Below are 22,760 nucleotides of genomic sequence, written 5' to 3' on the forward strand. Positions count from 1 at the left end.
TTCCTTCCTCCACATAAATCGTGAAGTTCATTTTTGGAAAAGTTTTGTTTGATGGTCTCAGTATTCCTATGAAATCCAACCTATGATCATTAATCATCTCTCTAATATACCTTTTCTTATAATCTTGCCCTACCCTCTTACATTCCAAAAAACTTCTCTCATTTTTAAGTCTGTAACCAAGAGAACCTATTATGTCTAAGTCTACAAATATTTTCTATATTTATGCTATACTATCAGGAAGTGACTAATCAATCTTCTTCTCCCTTTTTTTCCTTCTCAGCACCCCAACCCCAACTAATTGCTTCACACAGTTTAGTGCTGGTGAGCATTCTTTTCCACTTTTACTCCCTGAGAAAATACATCTTCTTATATTGTTGTTCCTTCATTTCAGCATCAGAGTGCTACAAATCAAAGCATAATTCCTCAATATTAACATTCCCAGTGTCAATATGTACTGGAGTGTCAAATGTTTGTTAGGTTTTGTTAGGACAAGTCTTTACTTGGTCGGTAGTTAAACTATCACTCCATGTAACATTTGTGTCACGAAATCGTAGCCACAAAAAAATGTACTTTGAAAGATGAATCTAGTTATATTGATGTCATGTCAAATAAAGTTCATATTGATAGAGTAACTGTTGGTCAACGCTTCTCCTAACGGAACCTAATATGATTGATATTTATTGCCATGGCAACTTTTTGCATTCTTAAACGTATAGTATTTTTTGTAACACAGAATTTTCCATGTAAAACTACAAAACTTTTTATACATTGTCCACGGTTTTTGGAGAAACCAATTTTTTTTCTTAGTATCCCTTGTGAAAGCCCCTACTGTTTTATAATTCTTGCCATGATCTGGAATTTTTTCTGTTACAGTTGCAACTAGATCATTCTCTGGTTGTTTATAAATATTAGTGCATGGCAATTTTTTTGTGTAGAAACCATGGTATATTTACTGGATATACGATGGTACAATTATAAATTAGAGGTTGGGAGTTTTATAAAGTATAGCATGGCAAATTTATAAAGTGTATCATGGCAATTGTAAATTTATGCTTATCTTCTTTTTTCTCTATTAGAAATTATCATTTTTGTCTATGGTAAAGAAAACAAAAAAATAGCTAATAGGCTGAACCAGCTTTTTCCTGCCCTTCCTATAGTCTTGGCCAGTTTGGGGGTCGCGCTGAAGAAACGTCCGAGCAAACGCTCGAGGGAACATTGCACGTTCATTCGGTCAATCCATCTTGAGGGGAACGAACATTTGCTTGGGGTTCCTCTAGAGCCGATGTTCCCCCCTTAGAGCAAGTATAATGAAGACTAGTCAGCAGGCTATAAGAACTTCCATGTCAGCAAAATCATACATGGAGGAGAGAGAGGACCAAGTCGGTGCTTCATGTGTCGCCGGGAGTTAGCACAAGCAACGAAAAAAAGCATCCTGCATGCAGCCCATGCCAGCTCTATGGCGAGCGTTCAGCTCCTCCCACCCAATCTTGTGACTTCCCTTTGCCTCCCACAACATGCATGCATTAAATATATAGCCAATGCTATAGCCATTCTACTATGAGCCTTTTTAAATATGGGCTACATATGACATGGCTCCACTATAGAGCCAGCAGCAGGCTTTACAATTAATCTTGCTCTTATTGCAGTAAAAAAGGATATTAATATGAGGCCGACGTCAGATTTGCTGGTCCCCTTGAGCGAACAATTGGCTCGCGAGGAGACCCCTGCCCCCATGCGACCCCAACAACCCGACACGACTTTTAATGAGCCTCCCCTCAACCTAACGCCATCGTTACACCAAAAACAAAATAAAAGGACATAAAAGGCCCAAGTTTCCTATTGACTACTACCATACCTGAAAATAGGACCTGATTTTGAATAGCAAAACAAATTATTATTTTTCCATAATATGTATAATAAACTTCCATCTTGTTCAAACGGATCATAACTTAAAACTTAACAATTATGTTTTAAGCTAGGTCGGTATGAGTAGACCATACCGTTATGAAAAAAAGTACCAAAACTTCAAAACACATAGAAGAAAACTTAACAAATTATGTTTCAACATAAGTTGTCATTGTTTCATATAAAAATAAGATGGCAAAAATATTGAAAGCTAATTTTTTGAAAAACTCTAATGAACAAAAATTTGGCATGTGATGTTCATGTAATTTGCCATGGTATACATTTTTTTACCATGATTTGTTTGACAAAATTGACCATGGTATACAATTTTGCCATGGTCTAAATTGCAAATTTTTCATGCTCCAAACAATAACTTTGCCCATGGTTGGAAAAATAAATCTGCCATGGTGCAAACAATAAAGTTGCCATGGCCCAAAATATAAATTTTCCATTGTCTGAAATATAACTTTGCCATGGCCAGGAAGTTATGTAGGTTAGGGTAAATGTGTAGAAAAACTACTTGTGTCGGGAATGTAATACATACACTAGTAGAAACCGGAGATTTAATACCGGTTCGTAAGGGCCTTTGGTTGCAGAACAACCGGCACTAAAGAGTGGAGACTAAAGCCCCCCCCCCCCTTTAGTACCGGTTTGGAACGAACCGCCACTAAAGGCCCACCACGTGGCGTGAGCTCGCACCGTGGTATGGGAGACCTTTAGTACTGGTTGGTGTTATTTTTTTTGAAAATTTTGTAAAAAATATTTGATTTTTTTTATTTTCAATTTTCTGAATTATTTAATGATTTAGTCTCTAATCACCCCTCTTAACTACTCAGGTATGGATCACTCATTTCAAATCGTCTAACTTCCCCGCCGGTCACCCATCCTCTCACTCCCCCAGCCTGAGCACGCTTAACTTCGGAGTTCTATTCCCCCTACTTTCCAAGTCTGCACTTGTTGTTTTCCTGACAAATGTAAGTTGTCAATCCTATTAACCCTCAGCAGTTTAGCTTGAGCATTAGGTCACACGTTTCACCGTTTGAGTTTGGAACTATTATTCTAAAATACAGTTAGTAACACTAATATTTCTTGAATAAGTTTGACCATAGTTTGACCATAGTTTGACCACAGTTTGACCATAGTTGACCAGATTTGACCAAAATTCAAAAAATTGAAATAATTATTTAGTAACACTAATATTCTTGAATAATTATGTAGCAACATTAATACTTCTTGAATAAGTAGTTTGACCATAGTTTGACCAGATTTAATGAAAATTAAAAATAAAACTAAAATTTGAGCATATCTTTTTTTCCTTTTGGAATTTGAGGATTCTAAAAAATTGCAAACAGGTCGTAGGCCATCAAAATCGGATGCGGATTTTCGTGCTGAACTTTTTGATATATTATACGTTTTTTCCGACATCGTATGCAAAAGTTATAGTCGTTTTACATTTTCCCTATACTTTTTGCAAAACATGTCCAAATTTTTTAAATTTTCCTAACTAGTAGATGTAGTAATATAACTACATCTCGAAGAATTTTATTTTTTGAATTTTTTATCATTTTCTTTTGTATTTTTCAAAACTAAAATGGCGATACACAAGGGGGGGGTAGAGTTTGAAAATTGCCCTATAGTCCCGGTTTGTGTCTCCAACCGGGACTATAGGTCAAACCCCTTTAGTACCGGTTCGTGCCATGAACCGGTACTAAAGGTTCAAAACGAACCAGCATTAATGAATAGCCGTTCGAACCGGCACTAATGGTACCATTAGTACCGGGCCAAAATCAAACCGGGACTAATGTGTCTCACATTAGGTCCTTTTTCTACTAGTGATACCATGGCAAAATTTTAGTACCCATATGGCAAATGTTGTCTGCATTGCCAACCAATTAAAATTAAGGCAGATTTGCCTATGTAGATCATGACAAGTGTGGATAATGACGATATGGTCCAAAACATAAATTTGCCATGGTATGAAATATAGATTCGCCATGGTCCAAACAATAACTTTACCCTGGCCAAAAAGTTATGTAGGTTGATACGTCTCCAACGTATCAATAATTTATGAAGCATTCATGTTATTTTATTATCTGTTTTGAATGATTACGGGCTTTATTATACACTTTTATATTACTTTTGGGACTAACCTATTAACCGGAGGCCCAGCCCATATTGCTGTTTTCTTACCTATTTCAGTGTTTCGAAGAAAATGAATATCAAACAAAGTCCAAACAGAATGAAACCTTCGGAAAAGTTATTTTTGGAATAGAAGCAATCCCGGGAACTTGGAGTGCAAGCTAGGGAAGCGTCAAGGAGGCCATGAGATAGGGGCGCCCCCCTGGGCGCGCCCTCCACCCTCATGGCCCCCTCGAGGCTCCCCGGCCCGACCGACTTCTTTCGCCTATATAAGTCCACGTACCCTAAAACCTTCGAAGAAGAAGATAGATCGGGAGTTCCGCCGCCGCAAGCCTCTGTAGCCACCAAAAACCTCTCGGAAGCCCGTTCCGGCACCCTGCCGGAGGGGGGATCCCTCACCGGTGGCCATCTTCATCATCCCGATGCTCTCCATGACGATGAGGGAGTAGTTCACCCTCGGGGCTGAGGGTATGTACCAGTAGCTATGTGTTTGATCTCTCTCTCTCTCGTGTTCTCTCTTTGGCACGATCTTGATGTATCGCGAGCTTTGCTATTATAGTTGGATCTGATGATGTTTCTCCCCCCTCTACTCTCTTTGTGATGAATTGAGTTTTCCTCTTAAAGTTATCTTATCGGATTGAGTCTTTAAGGATTTGAGAACACTTGATGTATGTCTTGCCGTGTTTATCTGTGGTGACAATGGGATATCACGTGATCCACTTGATGTATGTTTTGGTGATCAACTTGCGGGTTCCGCCCATGAACCTATGCATAGAGGTTGGCACATGTTTTCGTCTTGACTCTTCGGTAGAAACTTTGGGGCACTCTTTGAAGTACTTTGTGTTGGTTGAATAGATGAATCTGAGATTGTGTGATGCATATCGTATAATCATGCCCACAGATACTTGAGGTGACAATGGAGTATCTAGGTGACATTAGGGTTTTGGTTGATTTGTGTCTTAAGGTGTTACTCTAGTACGAACTCTATGATAGATTGAACGGAAAGAATAGCTTCATGTTATTTTACTATGGACTCTTGAATAGATAGAACAAAAAGGATAACTTTGAGGTGGTTTCGTACCCTACCATAATCTCTTCGTTTGTTCTCCGCTATTAGTGGCTTTGGAGTGACTCTTTGTTGCATGTTGAGGGATAGTTATATGATCCAGTTATGTTATTATTGTTGAGAGAACTTGCACTAGTGAAAGTATGAACCCTATGCCTTGTTTCCTACCATTGCAATACCATTTATGCTCACTTTTATCATTAGTTACCTTGCTGTTTTTATATTTTCAGATTACAAATACCTATATCTACCATCCATATTGCACTTGTATCGCCATCTCTTCGCTGAACTAGTGCACCTATACAGTTTGCCATTGTATTGGGTGTGTTGGGGACACAAGAGACTCTTTGTTATTTGGTTGCAGGGTTGTTTGAGAGAGACCATCTTCATCCTACGCCTCCCACGGATTGATAAAACTTAGGTCATCCACTTGAGGGAAATTTGCTACTGTCCTACAAACCTCTGCACTTGGAGGCCCAACAATGTCTACAAGAAGAAGGTTGTGTAGTAGACATCAAGTTCTTTTTTGGTGCCGTTGACGGGGAGGCTAGGTAAGCGGCACTCACACCCCATCAACTAAGCTCTTTTCTGGCGCCGTTGTCGGGGAGGTGAGTGCTTGAAGGTATATCTTTAGATCTTGCAATCGAATCTTTTTGTTTCTTGTTTTATCACTAGTTTAGTCTATAAAAGAAAAACTACCAAAAATGGAATTGAGTTTGTCTCATACGCTTCGTCTTTTTAATATCTTTCGTGAGGATGATGGAAAGGAAAATTATGCTCAATTGCTAGAAGAAGAATGCATTAAAATGTTTGGTACTAGATCTTTGTATGATGAGCATGATTGCAATGTTGTTAGTATGAATTCCTTGAATATCCATGATCCTAGTGATATACAAAGCCACAAGCTTGGGGATGCTATGTTTGATGAAGATGATATGTTTAGTCCCCCAAGTTTTGATGAGAATATTTATTATTAAGAAAGCATGCCTCCTATTTATTGTGATAATTATGAAAGTGGAATTGGAGAGGTCTTGACTTTATTTAGATATGAATCCACTATTTCGGAAGAGGTTCCAATTGATTACGAGAACAAAGTTGCTATCTATGATGATTATTGTGATGACTTGTATGCTATTAAGAATAATGATAAACATGAAACTTGTCATCATGATTTTAGTTTTCAATTGGATTATGCCTCACATGATAATTATTTTGTTGAGTTTGCTCCCACTACTATTCATGAGAAGAAATTTGCTTATGTGGAGAGTAGTGAATTTTCTATGCAAGTAGATCATGAAAAGAATGCTTTAGGTGCTGGTTATATTGTTGAATTCATTCATTATGCTACTGAAAATCATTATGAGGGAGGAACATATGCTTGTAGGAATTGCAATAATGTCAAGTTTCCTCTCTATGTGCTTAAAATCTTGAAGCTATGCTTGTGTTATCTTCCTATGCTAGTTGATTATTGTTCCCATAAGTTGTTTGCTCACAAAATCCCTATGCATAGGAAGTGGGTTAGACTTAAATGTGCTAGTCATATGCTTCATGATGCTCCCGTTATGTTTCAATTCTTATCTTTTATGTGAGCATCATTGTCATCATCATGCCTAGCTAGAAATGCATTAAAGAAAAGCGCTTGTTGGGAGACAACCCAATATTTATACTTACTATTTTTGTGTGTCCACATGATTATGCTACTGTAGTAATCATGTTTTATAGCTTTTGTTTCAATAAAGTGCCAAGTAAGACCTTTAGGATAGCTTACGGTGATAATTGTGGATCCTGCTGAAAATCAGAAACTTTTGCACCCAGTAAATTAGTTTTGATAATTCACACAAACGTGCTTCTGATCTGATTCGTTTTGCTCTGGATTGGTACACAAATTTCTTAGGACTTACTAATTTGGTAGAATGTTTGGAGTTCCAGAAGTATACATTTGATACAGATTACTACATACTGTTTTGTTTTTGACAGATTCTGTTTTCTATGTGTTGTTTGCTTATTTTAATGAATCCATGAGTAGTATCGGAGGGTATGAACCATAGAGAAGTTGGAATACAGTAGGTTTAACACCAATATGAATTTAGAATGAGTTCATTACAGTACCTAAGTGGTGGTTTTATTTTCTTATACTAACAGAGCTTACGAGTTTTCTGTTGAGTTTTGTGTTGTGGAGTTTTCAAGTTTTGGGTAAAGATTCGATGGACTATGGAATAAGGAGTGGCAAGAGCCTAAGATTGGGGATTCCCAAGTCACCCCAAGGTAATATTCAAGGACAACCAAGAGCCTAAGCTTGGGGATGCCCCGGAAGGCATCCCCTCCCCTCCTTCGTCTTTGTTCATCGGTAACTTTACTTGGAGCTATATTTTTATTCACCACATGATATGTGTTTTGCTTGGAGCGTCATTTCATTTTGTTAGTATTTGCTTGATGTTATTTAGAATAATGTTTTGCATCTTTATTTTCAATAAAAAATGTCAAGGATAGCCTTTGCCATGCTTATTTTGCTAATATACATGTTGCTGTTTGAAAACAGAAAGTTTACCGCTATTGCAAAAAATCCCTAGAAAAGTCAGAGCGTGATATAATGTTGAAACTTTTTGCATAATGAGCTCTGATAAATCTTCTACAGCGGTAGTATTTTTCTCATAATTTTTGGAGTTAGGGAAGTATTGATACTCTTGCATTCTTTACAGACTATACTGTTTTGGCAGATTGCTGTTATGATTGCATTGTTTGCATATGTTTGCTTGTTTAATGATTCTATTTGAGGATAGGAGTATTAAATATGCAGAGGCATTTAGCATGAAATGTTGAATAATAATTTTAGTGATTTGTTACAGTATAAAATGATAAGGTTTTGCATTGGTTTATACTAACCTATCTCACGAGTTCTTGTTGAGTTTGGTGTGGATGAAGCTTTGGATAAAAAGAGAAACCATGATATGATAGGAATTATGGAGACACAAAAAGCTCAAGCTTGGGGATGCCCAAGGCACCCCAAGATAATATTTCAAGAAGTCTCAAGCATGGAAGCTTGGGGATGCCCCGTTAGGCATCCCACCTTTCTTCTTCAACAACTATCGGTTAGTATCGGTTCAACCGAAGTTTTTGCTTCTTCACATGAGTTGTGCTATCCTTGCAATGTCATTTTATTTTGCTTTGCTTGTTGTTTGAATAAAATACTAAGATCTGAAATTATTAAATAAGAGAGAGTCTTCGCATATTTACATAATTATTTAGCTACTCATTGATCTTCACTTATATCGTGTTGGAGTAGTTTGTCATTTACTCGTGTGCTTCACTTATATCCTATGAGTAAATGGTTGAATGAGTTGAATGTCATAAATCTGAAATTATATGTCTCATTTGCTTATCCCATGGGGAGTAATGACTTCACATATAAGAAGTAGAGGTTGTAAATTTATTGAAGGTTAGCAAGCATTGTATTGGTCATTTGAACAATTCATGAAAGAATATTGAAGGAAGAGAGATTTCACATATAAATATACTATCTTGGACATCTTTTATAATTGTGAGCACTCATTAAGTATGACATGCTAAAGAGTTGATGTTGGACAAGGAAGACAACGTAATGGGTTATGTTTTATCACATCTCAGTTAGAGTATATTATCATGGATCATTCAAACATGTTGAGCTTGCCTTTCCCCCTCATGCTAGCCAAATTCCTTGCACCAATTAGAGATACTATTTGTGCTTCCAAATATCCTTAATCCCAATTTTGTCATGAGAGTCCACCATACCTACCTATGGATTGAGTAAGATCCTTCAAGTAAGTTGTCATCGGTGCAAGCAATAAAATTTGCTCTCTAAATATGTATGATCTATTAGTGTGAAGAAAATAAGCTTTATACGATCTTGTTATGGAAGCAATAAAAGCGACAGACTGCATAATAAAGGTCCATATACAAGTGGCAATATAAAGTGACGTTCTTTTGCATTAAGATTTTGTGCATCCAACCCTAAAAGCGCATGACAACCTATGCTTCCCTCTGCGAAGAGCCTATCTTTTACTTTATGTCTTTTACTTTATGCAAGAGTCAAGGTGATCTTCACCTTTCCCTTTTTCATTTTATCCCTTGGCAAGCACCTCGTGTTGGAAAGATCCTGATATATATATATATCTAATTGGATGTAAGTTAGCATGAACTATTATTGTTGACATCACCCAAAGGTGAATACGTTGGGAGGCAACACTATAAGCCCTATCTTTCACAGTGTCCGATTAAAACTTCATAACCATTAGTACTGCGTGAGTGTTAGCAATTGTAGAAAACTATATGATAGTTGAGTATGTGGAGTTTGCTAAATCAAAGCTCTGACATAGACCCTTCCTGAAAATAAGATGAATTGCAATTGTTTGATGACTGGGAATGAAGTTTGCTAGTTTTCAAGAAATTTTATGGTCTATGCTTTAACATGTGAATAGCTTGTTACTTGATCATGAGAAGTTTTATGAGATGAACTGCTATTATGACATATAATGATGCTAGAAAAGGTGATTGAAATTATCATTGATCAAACTTGTGCACCTGCTAGCATCCACACTTCATAAATTCTTTCTTTTATCATTTACCTACTCGAGGACAAACAAGAATTAAGCTTGGGGATGCTGATACGTCTCCAACGTATCTATAATTTATGAAGCATTCATGCTATTTTATTATCTGTTTTGAATGATTACGGGCTTTATTATACACTTTTATATTACTTTGGGGACTAACCTATTAACCGGAGGCCCAACCCATATTGTTGTTTTCTTGCCTATTTCAGTGTTTCGAAGAAAAGGAATATCAAACGTAGTCCAAAAAGAATGAAACCTTCGGAAAAGTTATTTTTGGAACAGAAGCAATCCCGGGAACTTGGAGTGCAAGCCAGGGAAGCATCGAGGAGGCCACGAGATAGGGGGGCGCTCCCACCCCCATGGGCGCGTCCTCCACCCTCGTGGGCACCTCGAGGCTCCCCCGACCGACTTCTTTCGCCTATATAAGTCCATATACCCTAAAACCTTCGAAGAAGAAGATAGATGGAAGTTCCGCCGCCGCAAGCCTCTGTAGCCACCAAAAACCTCTCGGGAGCCCGTTCCGGTACCCTACCGGAGGGGGGATCCCTCACCGGTGGCCATCTTCATCATCCGGCGCTCTCCATGACGAGGAGGGAGTAGTTCACCCTCGGGGCTAAGAGTATGTACCAGTAGCTATGTGTTTGATCTCTCTCTCTCTCTCTCTCTCTCTCGTGTTCTCTCTTTGGCACGGTCTTGATATATCGCGAGCTTTGCTATTATAGTTGGATCTTATGATGTTTCTCCCCCCTCTACTCTCTTGTGATGAATTGAGTTTTCCTCTTGAAGTTACCTTATCAGATTGAGTCTTTAAGGATTTGAGAACACTTGATGTATGTCTTGCCGTGTTTATCTGTGGTGACAATGGGATATCACATGATCCACTTGATGTATGTTTTGGTGATCAACTTGCGGGTTCCGCCCATGAACCTATGCATAGGGGTTGGCACATGTTTTCGTCTTGACTCTCCGGTAGAAACTTTGGGGCACTCTTTGAAGTACTTTGTGTTGGTTGAATAGATGAATCTGAAATTGTGTGATGCATATCATATAATCGTGCCCACGGATACTTGAGGTGACAATGTAGTATCTTGGTGACATTAGGGTCTTGGTTGATTTGTGTCTTAAGGTGTTATTCTAGTATGAACTCTATTATAGATTGAACGGGAAGAATAGCTTCATATTATTTTACTACGGACTCTTGAATAGATAGAACAGAAAGGATAACTTTGAGGCGGTTTCGTACCCTACCATAATCTCTTCGTTTGTTCTCCGCTATTAGTGGCTTTGGAGTGACTCTTTGTTGCATGTTGAGGGATAGTTATATGATCCAATTATGTTATATATTGTTGAGAGAACTTGCACTAGTGAAAGTATGAACCCTATGCCTTGTTTCCTACCATTGCAATACCGTTTACGCTCACTTTTATCATTAGTTACCTTGCTGTTTTTATATTTTCAGATTACAAATACCTATATCTACCATCCATATTGCACTTGTATCACCATCTCTTCGCCGAACTAGTGCACCTATACAATTTGCCATTGTATTGGGTGTGTTGGGGACACAAGAGACTCTTTGTTATTTGGTTGCAGGGTTGTTTGAGAGAGACCATCTTCATCCTACGCCTCCCATGAATTGATAAACCTTAGGTCATCCACTTGAGGTAAATTTGCTACTGTCCTACAAACCTCTGCACTTGGAGGCCCAACAACGTCTACAAGAAAAAGGTTGTGTAGTAGACATCATAGGTCATGTGAACTGTGTAGAAAACTACTTTTATCAAGGATATTATACATATCATAGCAAATTTTTAGTGCCAATATGGCATTTGTTGTCTGCATTCAAAGCAATTAAAATCAAGACAAATGTACCTATGTAGATCATGGCAAATGTGGATACAACAAAGCATTTGTATCGGGGCTGTTATACCTATGATGGAAAATGTACAACACCTAAGAGCAACTACAGCCGGGCGTCCCAAACCCTCCTCATACGCTCAGGCGTCCCTCTCCGTCACTGACCGGTCACAAAAATCTGACCTAGACGGGCGCCTCAAACGGGCCTCAAACGCCCGGGATGACTGTCACCCCTCATATCTAGCCCAAATATGGGGCGGATACGAGGGCGCCCGAGCGTACACGGATGCGTCCGCCACGTCGGACCCGACCCACTCTGGTCCACCCGACCCCACGTATATTCGTCCCCATCCGCTCGCCGGACCAAACCCTAGCCACTTCACATTCCCCTCCACTCCCTCCGCCAGCCGAGCTCACCTTTGGTGATTTTCGGCCATCTCCGGCATGGCGGGCAGCGGATCTGACTCCGACCAGTCCGGATCCGTCAACTGGGGTGTTAGCCCATGCGGGTGGAGGAGGCAATGGCGGCTTGCATTGCACTCCGCCGCTCCCGCCTCCCGGGAGGACAGCGCCCGTCCGACAGACGGGTCTGTCTGGCGTGACTCCATAGTGTCGGCTCAACGGGCGCTCTGGTCCTATGGGGCTGGATCATCGTGGTCCCGGCAGCCAGAAAATCACTCCTTCCGCATTACCGGTTGGGTAGATTATGAGGCCCACTGGGAACGGGCAGCCCGCCGTGGGAAGGAGAGGATAAGGGCCGCCGAAGCCCATATCGCGGCCAAAATAGCGGCGACGGAGGCGGCTGATGCGACGACGCGAGCAGCCGCAGAGGAGGAAGCCATCCAAGGCCCGCATTGTGAAGAAATTATAGCGGAGGAAAACGAGCGCCCCCGCGCGGGAGCAGAATCGGGTGGTCCGTGCCATGGCCGGACTGCCACCGAAGGAGGACATCGACGATGAGGACAGCTCCGCCGACGAGCAGATCCAGCTCGATCCGTACTGCGTTTTTGAAACTTCCGCGAGAAGGATGACAAGGGCGCCGGGAAGGGCAAGGGCAGTCATGGATGATCTCCACCATAGCTAAACATGCCAAATTTTGATAGTCCGATGGCATGTTTAGTTAGAAGTGGTGGAGTAACTGGACGATGTGTGTGCATCGACGTAGTTGTATGAGTTTGTATGTATTTGAGATATGGTAATTGAGGTGTCCAGATGTGGATTGCATTATTTGAGGCGTGACCGTTAGTGTCCGCGGACGCGTCCGTGGGCACTTGAGGGGTCGGATTTGTCCATCACGGCTATAGATGTTCTAATGTCAAGGATTTTTTTTGCATTGATAAAATTTCAATAAAAAGTCATGGTGTTGGCAAAAGTTTAATAAAAAGTCATGATGTTGGCAAAAGTTCAATAAAAAGTCATGGCTGATCTCGTTTAATTTTTATTTTTAGTGTTCTTTGTACTGCCATGACACACGCTAAATAGATCAGAAGTTTTTTTTAAAAAAGAAGCCATTAATTTTTTTAGACAGAAAAAAAAGCGATCGATTGGCCGGCGGCGCTGCGTTCGCTCTGAATCTCCAAAAACCTTGCGTCAGATTTTTATGATTTAAAAAAAACCTTAGTTTTGTGAATGAAACCCGTTGGGACAATATGGGCCGATCCATGATCAAAATTTCAGCAAGACAAGTCCAGCCCGGTCCACAAAGCCGCCAGCACCCTACCTCCTCCCCCGCACGCCACCTCGCCGCCGCGGCTGAGACCTAAAGCCCTGAACCCAAACCATCCCCCGTCCCCCCTCCGCCGCCCCCCGCCCCGCCTCCCACCCATGGCGACCAGCGGCAAGCCCAGCCCCTCCGCCGCCGCCGCCGCCGCCGCCTCCTCCACGGCGGACCGCAAGCCGTGGCGGCGGCCGCAGATGAAGTCGAAGGCGGCGGGGAAGAAGAAGGCGGCGCAGGCGGCGCACAACAAGAAGCCCAAGTCGGGCGGGTTCGAGTCCATGGGGCTCTGCGAGGAGGTCTACCGCGGGGTGCGCCACAAGGGCTACCGCGTGCCCACGCCCATCCAGCGCAAGGCGATGCCGCTCATCCTCGCGGGCCTCGACGTCGCCGCCATGGCCCGCACGGGCTCCGGCAAGACCGCTGCCTTCCTCGTGCCCATGCTCCAGCGCCTCCGCCACCGCGACCCCGGCGCCGGCATCCGCGCCCTCATCCTCTCCCCCACCCGCGACCTCGCCACGCAGACGCTCAAGTTCACCCACCAGCTCGGCAAGTTCTCCGGTGCGTACCGCTCTCATAACCATGCCGTCTCAGGATCCTCGTTTCTCCTTTCTATTCTAGCCAGTGGCAATTTGAGACTTTGATGTTGTATGATATCATCGCCATCGGTACTTCGAACAGTCTATTTCACTTTGCTTCATGTATGTATGGATGTGATAACTATGCTTAGTGTTATGGATAGCATAAGTGTTTCAGTATCACTGGTTATTATTGTGCCCAAGAGTTCCATTTGTGTAAAATTTATTACAACTGATCTTGTACTTGTCATGCATTATGTGATATGTCACTAGCCAATTTGAGATATGAAGTGATATGAAACATGGTGTTTGAGTAAATTGTTAGTGGTGATTGAACCCTCATAATAGTTTGGAACAGGTTATTTTACACCACCTATTACAAGTTCACAAAATATAGTAAATAATATATGCATCATAGAGTATTTTTTGGGAAATGTAAGTGACTTGGATAGTGAACAATTATTTCAGAACTACTACTTTTTGCACACAGTTTTACTAGGGGTGTAGAATAGTTTGGAAAACACTATTGTACTCCTATGCAGCTACAAAACAAAAGCTACAAGTGTTGATGAACTATGTAATTTTGTCTTTTCTGCAGATCTAAAAACTGGCCTAATTGTTGGTGGAGGTAGTATGGAGAGTCAGTTTGAAGTATTGGCTGATAATCCCGATATAATAATTGCAACACCTGGTAGGTTTGAGCACATCTTGTCAATGGTTGATGACTTGTCACTGCGATCAGTAGAATATGTTGTATTTGATGAAGCGGATTCCCTCTTTAGCTTGGGGTTCGCTGAGCAGTTACACAAAATTCTACACAAGTTGAGTGATACAAGGCAAACATTGCTCTTCAGTGCTACTATGCCGAAAGCCCTCGCAGAATTCGCAAAAGCTGGCTTACGTGATCCTCAAGTCATAAGGCTTGATTTGGACAAAAAGATCAGCCCTGATCTGAAGCTTGCCTTTTTCACACTGCGTCAGGAAGAGAAACTAGCTGCTTTGCTGTATTTGGTCCGGGAGCGTATCAGCTCCGAGGAGCAGACAATGATATTTGTTTCAACGAAGTATCATGTAGAGTTCTTGAATATTCTTTTCCGAGAAGAGGGCCTAGAAGCTTCCCTTTCCTATGGTGCCATGGATCAAGAAGCCCGCACTATTCACATTTCAAGATTCAGGGCAAGGAAGACCATGCTACTTATAGTGACAGATGTTGCTGCAAGGGGTCTGGATATTCCATTGCTTGACAATGTAGTGAACTGGGACTTTCCCGCTAAACCGAAGTTATTTATTCATAGAGTTGGCCGAGTAGCTCGGCAAGGTAGAACTGGTACAGCATTTACATTTGTCACTTCAGAGGACATGCCATTTTTACTGGACCTACATCTCTTTCTTTCAAAACCTCTTAGACCTGCTCCAACGGAGGAGGAACTGCTGAAAGACATGGATGGAATGAATTTAAAAATCAACCAAAGTCTTGCTGATGGGGAAACGATATATGGCCGTTTTCCTCAGACAATACTTGATCTTTGCTCTGATGGAGTAAAAGAAGTCATCAGTGGATGCACAGATCTGATTGCATTGGAAAAGCCATGCGCTAATGCTTTCCGGTTGTATCTGAAGACCCGCGCTATGCCTTCAAAAGAATCTGTTAGAAGAGCAAAAGATTTGCCTCGTGAAGGTCTTCATCCAATGTTCAGAGATGTTCTTAGACCAGATGAAATTTCAGCAATTGCGTTCTCGGAGCGGCTGAAATCATTTCGGTAGGTTCTTCATCTAGCAATTCTTTGTTTTGCTTGTATTTGCTCGCTTTGTGCAATCTAATGGTCCTTTTTCATTCTTAATGCTTGTCAGGCCAAAGCAGACTATTCTAGAGGCTGAAGGTGAAGCTGCTAAATCAAGAAGTTCTAAAGTAATGCATTGCTTCATCTTATTTCCTTAGTTTGAGAAATTTCAGCATCATATTAAGTTATTCTCCTACGTCTGCAACATGCAGCTAGTATACTAGTAGCTCTGATCTGAATACTTGATTACTGCTTAAGCTAACTTGTAAGGGCATGGAAAATGGAGCTTCTAATGGCACATGCCCTTTGTGGCAGAGTTTCTTACTGGTTCTGCATTGCAGAAACATGTAGGTATTTTTGAGGGAAAGCAATAGCTTTAATTACTTAACAGTTGGGCAAATCGCCCATTACATGAACAGCCGCTTTGGCTGGAACATCATATTCCCAACACAGGGAACTATCAGCCTCGCACGGGCTTCCGATTTTAGCCAGTTCATTCGCTACAGTATTCGCCGCACGCCGACAAGCCCACACCTCGCATTTAGAGAACCACATCTTCATCTGAAATTTGATGCCCTCTGCAACAGCAGCATTTGCAGAAGAGTCGACCATTCGACATCCAGCACCGCTGCTAGGAGTTGAGAGTGTTTCAAAAACAACACATAGTGTGCCTAAGTCAGCTGCGGCAGGGACTGCCTCAGCAATCAGAACATTTTTATTTATTTGGGTGGGTGGGTGGAGGGGTGGGGGCATAGAAGAGGAGAACAAATTTAAGAAATGAGATTAAATCTCTATATGTCGATTCCCAACTGGATTATTTGGGACTGTGAAGTGACATGAATCCTTTTACTCACTAATAGTGGCCAAATTGGTGTATTACCAAACAACATGCAGTTACTAACTTAGTATACTAATAACTCTGATCTGATTACTTGAACTTGACTAATGCTGGAACCAACTTTTCATATGATTTTTAGGCATTCCAGATGTGGTTCAGGCAAACAGTACATATATTTACATATCACCGTATCTTTTTTGAAACTAACACGACCATCTTTTCTCCCTTGTAGGGTAGCAATCAATGGCTAGATGTGATGAAGAAGAAAAGAGAAGTCCATGAGGGGATAATAAATTTGGTGCATGAACAGTCTGGTGATCTGGCAACAAAGGTAATTATTACTCTGAAGTCATACCTTTGTTTGTTCTCAACTTCTCATTTAAGCATAGCAAGTTGCAAACCACCACATAGATATGTAGTGCTGACATAACTTAATCACTTGATACACTTAATGTACCTTGAAATGCTACATATGACAATTTTTACTGGGTTAAGGTGTAGTATTAGCCTAACCATTATACTACTTTGGTGTGCCTTATCATCTGTATGGAAAATTAACCCTAAAAAGATTGGTTGTTCCAGCAAAGATGCCTGGAACAAACTAAAGTGGAGAATTCATTTCTTGCATAGCTGATTAGCAATAATATATTGCACTGGCCTCGAAGGTCAATACCTTTTCGTGACTGTTGTCTTTGTGACTCAAAAATGGCCTCATAAGCACTTGTTACGTGTCTTTGATTTGTTTAAAACTGCAGCACATTCATGTTCCGTGTTCTGAAATTTGCAGATGGTAGTCTTGGTTGTGATTTTCTTTAGTCGTTTGGTCTGCAATATTTACTTTTATTGAATGCTCTGAATAATTTGGCCTTGGTAATTTAGCAATTCAACTTCATGCAGCGATGGAGCAATATTTATTCATGTATTCTGAAATTTCATTTAGATGAAACACACAGTGGATGCATCAATCATGCCAGTTCCATTTGAAGTGAATTTGTTTGTTTGCTCCATATTTTTTTGTAGGTTGATAGTTTCGTTTGTGACCAGTACTTGTTCTGGTATCCACTACACACCAGTTCTGTGTATATGGCCTATTCTGCGTTTTTATGAACAGTTTCCACTTATCCCTTCAAAAGTTATAGATTAATGGACAGCATAACACTCTAATGTTAATAAGCCTACCTTTATTCGTTCTTCTGCGAGTGCCACATAGAATATGCTACTTTGTTCTTATGCTTTGTGCAGTGATTTATGGCTATATTTTATGCAGGAAGAAGATACAGAAAACATTTCTAATTGGGAGAAAAAAGGTCTACATTTCTTTTCCTTCCTGTGAGGTGTAGTGTAGTGAGATTAATACCTGTCATTGCTGTTTCAACGTCAAAGTGCATCTTTAGCTCTGTAACACTATTCCTAGAAAAAGTTCATCCCCTCTTGTTATGGTGATTATAATATTTTTATTATCTATCAATTTCAGAAGTTTGTGGTAAGAAGCGGAAGTCACAGAGCTTTAGAGATGAGGATCACTACATAAGTTCAGTGCCTCAAAACCAAGTATGCAGCTTAAAGAGAAATATCCTTCTTAATTTTTACTGCACTAGCATTTCTGCATAATTTTGATTTCACTATTCCTTTCCCCCTTCAGCATTCAGAAGCTGGGTTGTCAGTAAAGGGAAATGAAGGATTTGTTCAAGATAGGTATGCTGTGCACGTTTCCTGATATACAATTGACACTTTGTTTGATGTGGAAGTGAGTCACTATCAATAGCCGTAGGAAATGATCAGTTCCCAGTCAATTTCTGTTTGCTATTCTTCTTTACCTTTTTGTCTTCTATCATCATAAACATCAAGATTTCATAAAATTAGCTTGAGATCAGATCACATCATCCTGTGCATATGGAACTTACGGTTTAGCCAGCAGGACAGATAACCGGTGGCTTACCACAGGTCATATCGTCCCTGGTTTTAACTACAAGTTGTATCATCATGTTGAATGTGCTTACTTTTTGTTGAATGCCCATTAACACTTGTGTTTTTGTGTTATTCTTGCCTGCTCTCCAGCATTAATAGTGTGGTCATGATTCAGCCGAAAGTACAACAGGACTAACTGTTATTTAAAAATATGACACTGAGTAGGGTCTGCCGTTCAGTTCTAAGAAATTTTGGCCCATGCTTCCACTGAAAATTAATTTGGCATATCCAAATTTGCTCTCATTATTCATGAAATAGGTCTGCAGTTTCAACACCATGCCAATTTGAATAAAGCTTCCATTGCAAATTAATTTGGCGTATCCAAATTTGCTCTCATTATTCATGAAATAGGTCTGCAGTTTCAACACCATGCCACTTTGAAAGTTTGAATAAAGCTTAATGATGTGTACAGATTGGATGCTGCTGTCCTTGATTTAGTCGATGATGAAACTTCTGGAATGCAAGCCCAGAAAACTCGATATCACTGGATGAAGGTATAACTTTTCCTAGCAACATATCGATCTGCAATATGCAAATTCACGTTTGGTCATGCTAATCCTTACTTTATTGTTGCAGAACAAGTTTGTCAAGTTGAATAATGGGGATCGTGTCACTTCTACAGGAAAGGTACATCTCGATACAGTTTCTTCCTGTACCATGTTTACAGTGCTACTGTGCTAGATGTGTATAAACTGTGATCGCTAATTTAATTTCATAATTTAGATGTGAGCAGCTAATCCTTTTCCTTCTAGTTTGACAGCTTAAAATATGTGCCTGTCCAGTTGTTAATATCTTGGAAGTTCGGTGCTGTTTATCTGTGTTCAATTTTTCTGGAACAAACTATTGGAAGTGGTATTTGCACTTCCAAAAATATATGTTCTGATGCCAGGATTGGTTTTGTAATGATCTAATGTGAACAATCTGGAATTGGATTATTATGGTAAAACATGTAAATCTCCAACAAGAGGGTATTATTTCAATGCTGAAGAATATGATTTGAAATTTTAGTACATCCTTGTACTATGAAAAATAGAACTATATGAGTGTTATACATGGCTCCTATCTAAATGGTATAACTTGTTGATTATGAGTAGTTAGAGTTTTCATTGGACACAATACATATTTCTTTCAGCTTATAGTTGATAATAACAGGAATATCATTTCCCAAAGTGTAACATTTACTCCAAAACAATATATTGAGGAATTTTGATATATTAGTCATGTGTTGTAGAAGGCCTATTTCAGATGTGCAATACTGCATATCTTCTTAGCATATACCGTGTACCTAAGTTGCACCGATACGGATGTAAATACATAATTTTAGGAAAGTGCCAATACGTGTACTATTTAAAAAAAATCAAAAGTGCGTGTAGCTGCTAGGATCAGCAGATTACCTGCTGGCCAGCAATAACCAATAACAAACACGTATCCGTATTTTTGAGGTGTGTACGGAGACTTTATAATATGGCGCTCTATTGTTTACCTACCTAGATTATTTCTGTAGACATGTCTTACCTAATCTAGAGTCTAGACGAGCAGTTGGCGTAATTTTAAAACTTCTGATTACTGTTATTGTGATCAGATTAAAACGGAAAGCAGTGCAAAGTTAAAGGCAAGTAAAGATATCTATAAGAAATGGCAGCAGAAGTCACATAGAGCAATCAGTTCTGGTGGAAAAGATGGTGCAGAAGGAGGCTCATCCACACCAGGTAACCAACTTTTATTTGTCCTCTTGTATTACATGTGATTGTCTTTTTTTTTGCTGTAAATTTTATACGAAGTCCATTATAGTTCATCAATCTGGTTATTTTATTTCCTGCAAAGCTGTTTTTAGCTAACTTTTGTTCTTGTTGGGTCTATCATCTTCAATAAAGCTTTATATAAGCATCCAATCACTTGAATTTTGTTTTAGCTTTCCTATTCGTCCACAATTGTTTTCTGAGAAATACATGTATGGTAAGCATGTCCCAGCTTTACAGTTTGGCATGCTAACACCTTTTTATTTTGTCAAAAAGAATTCATTGAAGCTGTGCGTGCATTCACTTATTCAGTCAGTTAAATATATGGGAAAATTTTGTTTTTGCCACTCTAGATTTTGCCAACTTTTCTTATGCCACTCTAGATTTTGACATTTCACTTCTGCCACTCTTAGCTTTTGATAATTATCACAATTGCCATTCTGTGTCAAAAGCAAAATAATTTTATTTCATTTTTGCCACTCTTAGATTTTGACAATTATCACAGTTGCCACTCTGAAAATTTTGCTTTTGCCACAGGAATGGCAATTGTGATAATTGCCCAAGGGAGGCTTATCTTATTTAACAGATTGATGATTCTCATCCTTGATCTGGTTTCTCTTTGTATTTGTACTCGAAGCAAATTACACTAGAGCTTTGTAAGTTGTGTGCTTTTCCACTTAGCTTGCCAAACTTGAAAAATTACATTTTGGGCCGCCTGAATTGTGTCATTTGCTTTGCAAGTCCAATGGACTATTATTAGATAATGAAGTAGCTTGACGGTAGACAAAACATTCAGTTGCGTCCGACAAAATAAAGATAGCCCCGCATGTTAGTTTGGTTCCTTTTCTTCTCCCTTTCATCTCTCCACCTTTCCCCATCTTCTTTCATGATCATCCCCTCTCTCCAGGTCAGACCATAGTTACCAGATTCACTAAACCACACTCTGAACACCGATCTAGATTCACGAATCAGAGATGTATACCCCCTTAGCGGACCCAATTCGGGTGAGGTAGCGAATTGGGAATCACGAATAGAATGAATCAATCAAGTAGCTATGGGTGAGGCAGTCATCAACCCCCTATTGCCACCATGCGCCATACGTGTCATGAAATGTTTTGATGTGCGTTATTTGAGGTGTAGTGAAAACCTGAGTATAGTTAAAGCAACTCTGGTGAAAAAATGCTGACCATATTTCACTGCAACGGGATAAGCCTTGACACCATATGCTTACTGGTTGCTTATGTCTTATATGTTTGCATCCACTTGAAATCTCTTTCTTGTCATATTCTCGCCACAGTTGTGTTGTTAGTTTGGTTTGTTTAAACTGTTAATTCCGTAACTTGGATATCAGTACTGTCATATGTAACATGGCCTGATGCTATGACCTTTCCCAGCTGGCTATCAAAGAGGAAACAGAAGGTACCCTGCAGCCGGTCGCGGGCGTTCGTCTATACCAAATGCTGATGTGCCATCGGAGATAAGAAACCCCCAACAGATGCGGAAGGGCAGGCAGGAAAAGGCGATGCAAAATCTGCGCAGGAATGAGAAATCTTCCAAAGATGGTAAATCTCCCGGGAAGTTCCAGAAAAACAGGAGGCCTAATGGATCTGGGAGAGATGATAAATTCCAAGACAGTAGATCCCAGAAGAGCCGAAGACCAGACGGGAAAGGGAAAGCGGGCGGAAAAGGGAACGCCAAAGGGTTTGGTAAAGGTAAAGGAAAAGGAAAAGGCAACCCCAAAGGGAGGGGTACCAGGTGATTATCTGGCCACAAGAAAGAGATATTGTTGTAGAACAAACAGGAAAGAAGTACGCGTCTCTGATATGTCGCGCGCTTGTTACTTGCCCTAGACCGGGTCCCTGGTTTAATTCAGTTTTGGTTGCAGTTCTGTTGTGATAGCCGGGGAAATAACCATGATTTTGCCAGATATATGTAAGCGCTTTTGTTGTGATGACGAGAAGTAACCATGGGCTCAATTTGACTTGCATCCACTATTCCGCATTGCCTGTGAGATTTTGGTAAGCGCAATAGAGAAACTACTGATAACGTTTTTTAGCCTTGGAAGGCATATAACTGTTAATCGACATGGCACGCCCCCATACCATATTTCCTTCTGCGACATGTTTACCGTATGTTATCTTCTAATTTGAACTAAAACCACGACGAGTAAATTGAAACGGGGTAGTATATTTCATGGGCAAGTTGCTTTATGTCAAATTATATTTCTGCACAAACTGACTTGCATTGTCAACGGTGAACACGCTACTGTACTGAAAATTGTGTCGTTGCGGCCATGTAAGTGCATCTGGTGCTAATCATCATTGCGCCAAAGCTGAACATGAAGTTAGTTTGTTGTCTGGTCATTGAGCCAATTAAGAGCATCTCCAACAGGTGCCCAACGCGCGGCGCGCTAAAATCTGGTTTGCGGCGTGCTCATTATCAGGTTTAACGCGTTGCGCAGCGCTGGCTCTAGCAGCCGCGCTAAAATGTAGCGCGCGAGTAGCCGGCGCCTACATTTGTTCTCATCATTTTGGGCACAAATTTCACACATCAACACAAAACACATGGCATATAATTTGAATCACA

General features: G+C 40.4%; 1 protein-coding gene across 1 annotated transcript; it reads left to right on the forward strand.

Moving 5' to 3' along the window:
• The first annotated feature begins 13,366 nt into the window (after window positions 1–13,366).
• LOC119291996 (DEAD-box ATP-dependent RNA helicase 29-like) lies at window positions 13,367–22,165 on the forward strand. The gene is made up of 11 exons (XM_037570813.1): window positions 13,367–13,831; window positions 14,447–15,608; window positions 15,700–15,757; window positions 16,700–16,798; window positions 17,735–17,774; window positions 17,942–18,018; window positions 18,110–18,162; window positions 18,848–18,929; window positions 19,012–19,062; window positions 20,018–20,144; window positions 21,569–22,165. Exons 1-11 carry the CDS (start codon window positions 13,381–13,383, stop codon window positions 21,931–21,933), a joined length of 2,565 nt encoding a protein of 854 aa, XP_037426710.1. The 5' UTR covers window positions 13,367–13,380; the 3' UTR covers window positions 21,934–22,165.
• The last annotated feature ends 595 nt before the right edge of the window (window positions 22,166–22,760 follow it).

Source organism: Triticum dicoccoides, chromosome 4B (genome assembly GCF_002162155.2).
Source record: "Triticum dicoccoides isolate Atlit2015 ecotype Zavitan chromosome 4B, WEW_v2.0, whole genome shotgun sequence".
Lineage (NCBI taxonomy): Eukaryota > Viridiplantae > Streptophyta > Magnoliopsida > Poales > Poaceae > Triticum > Triticum dicoccoides.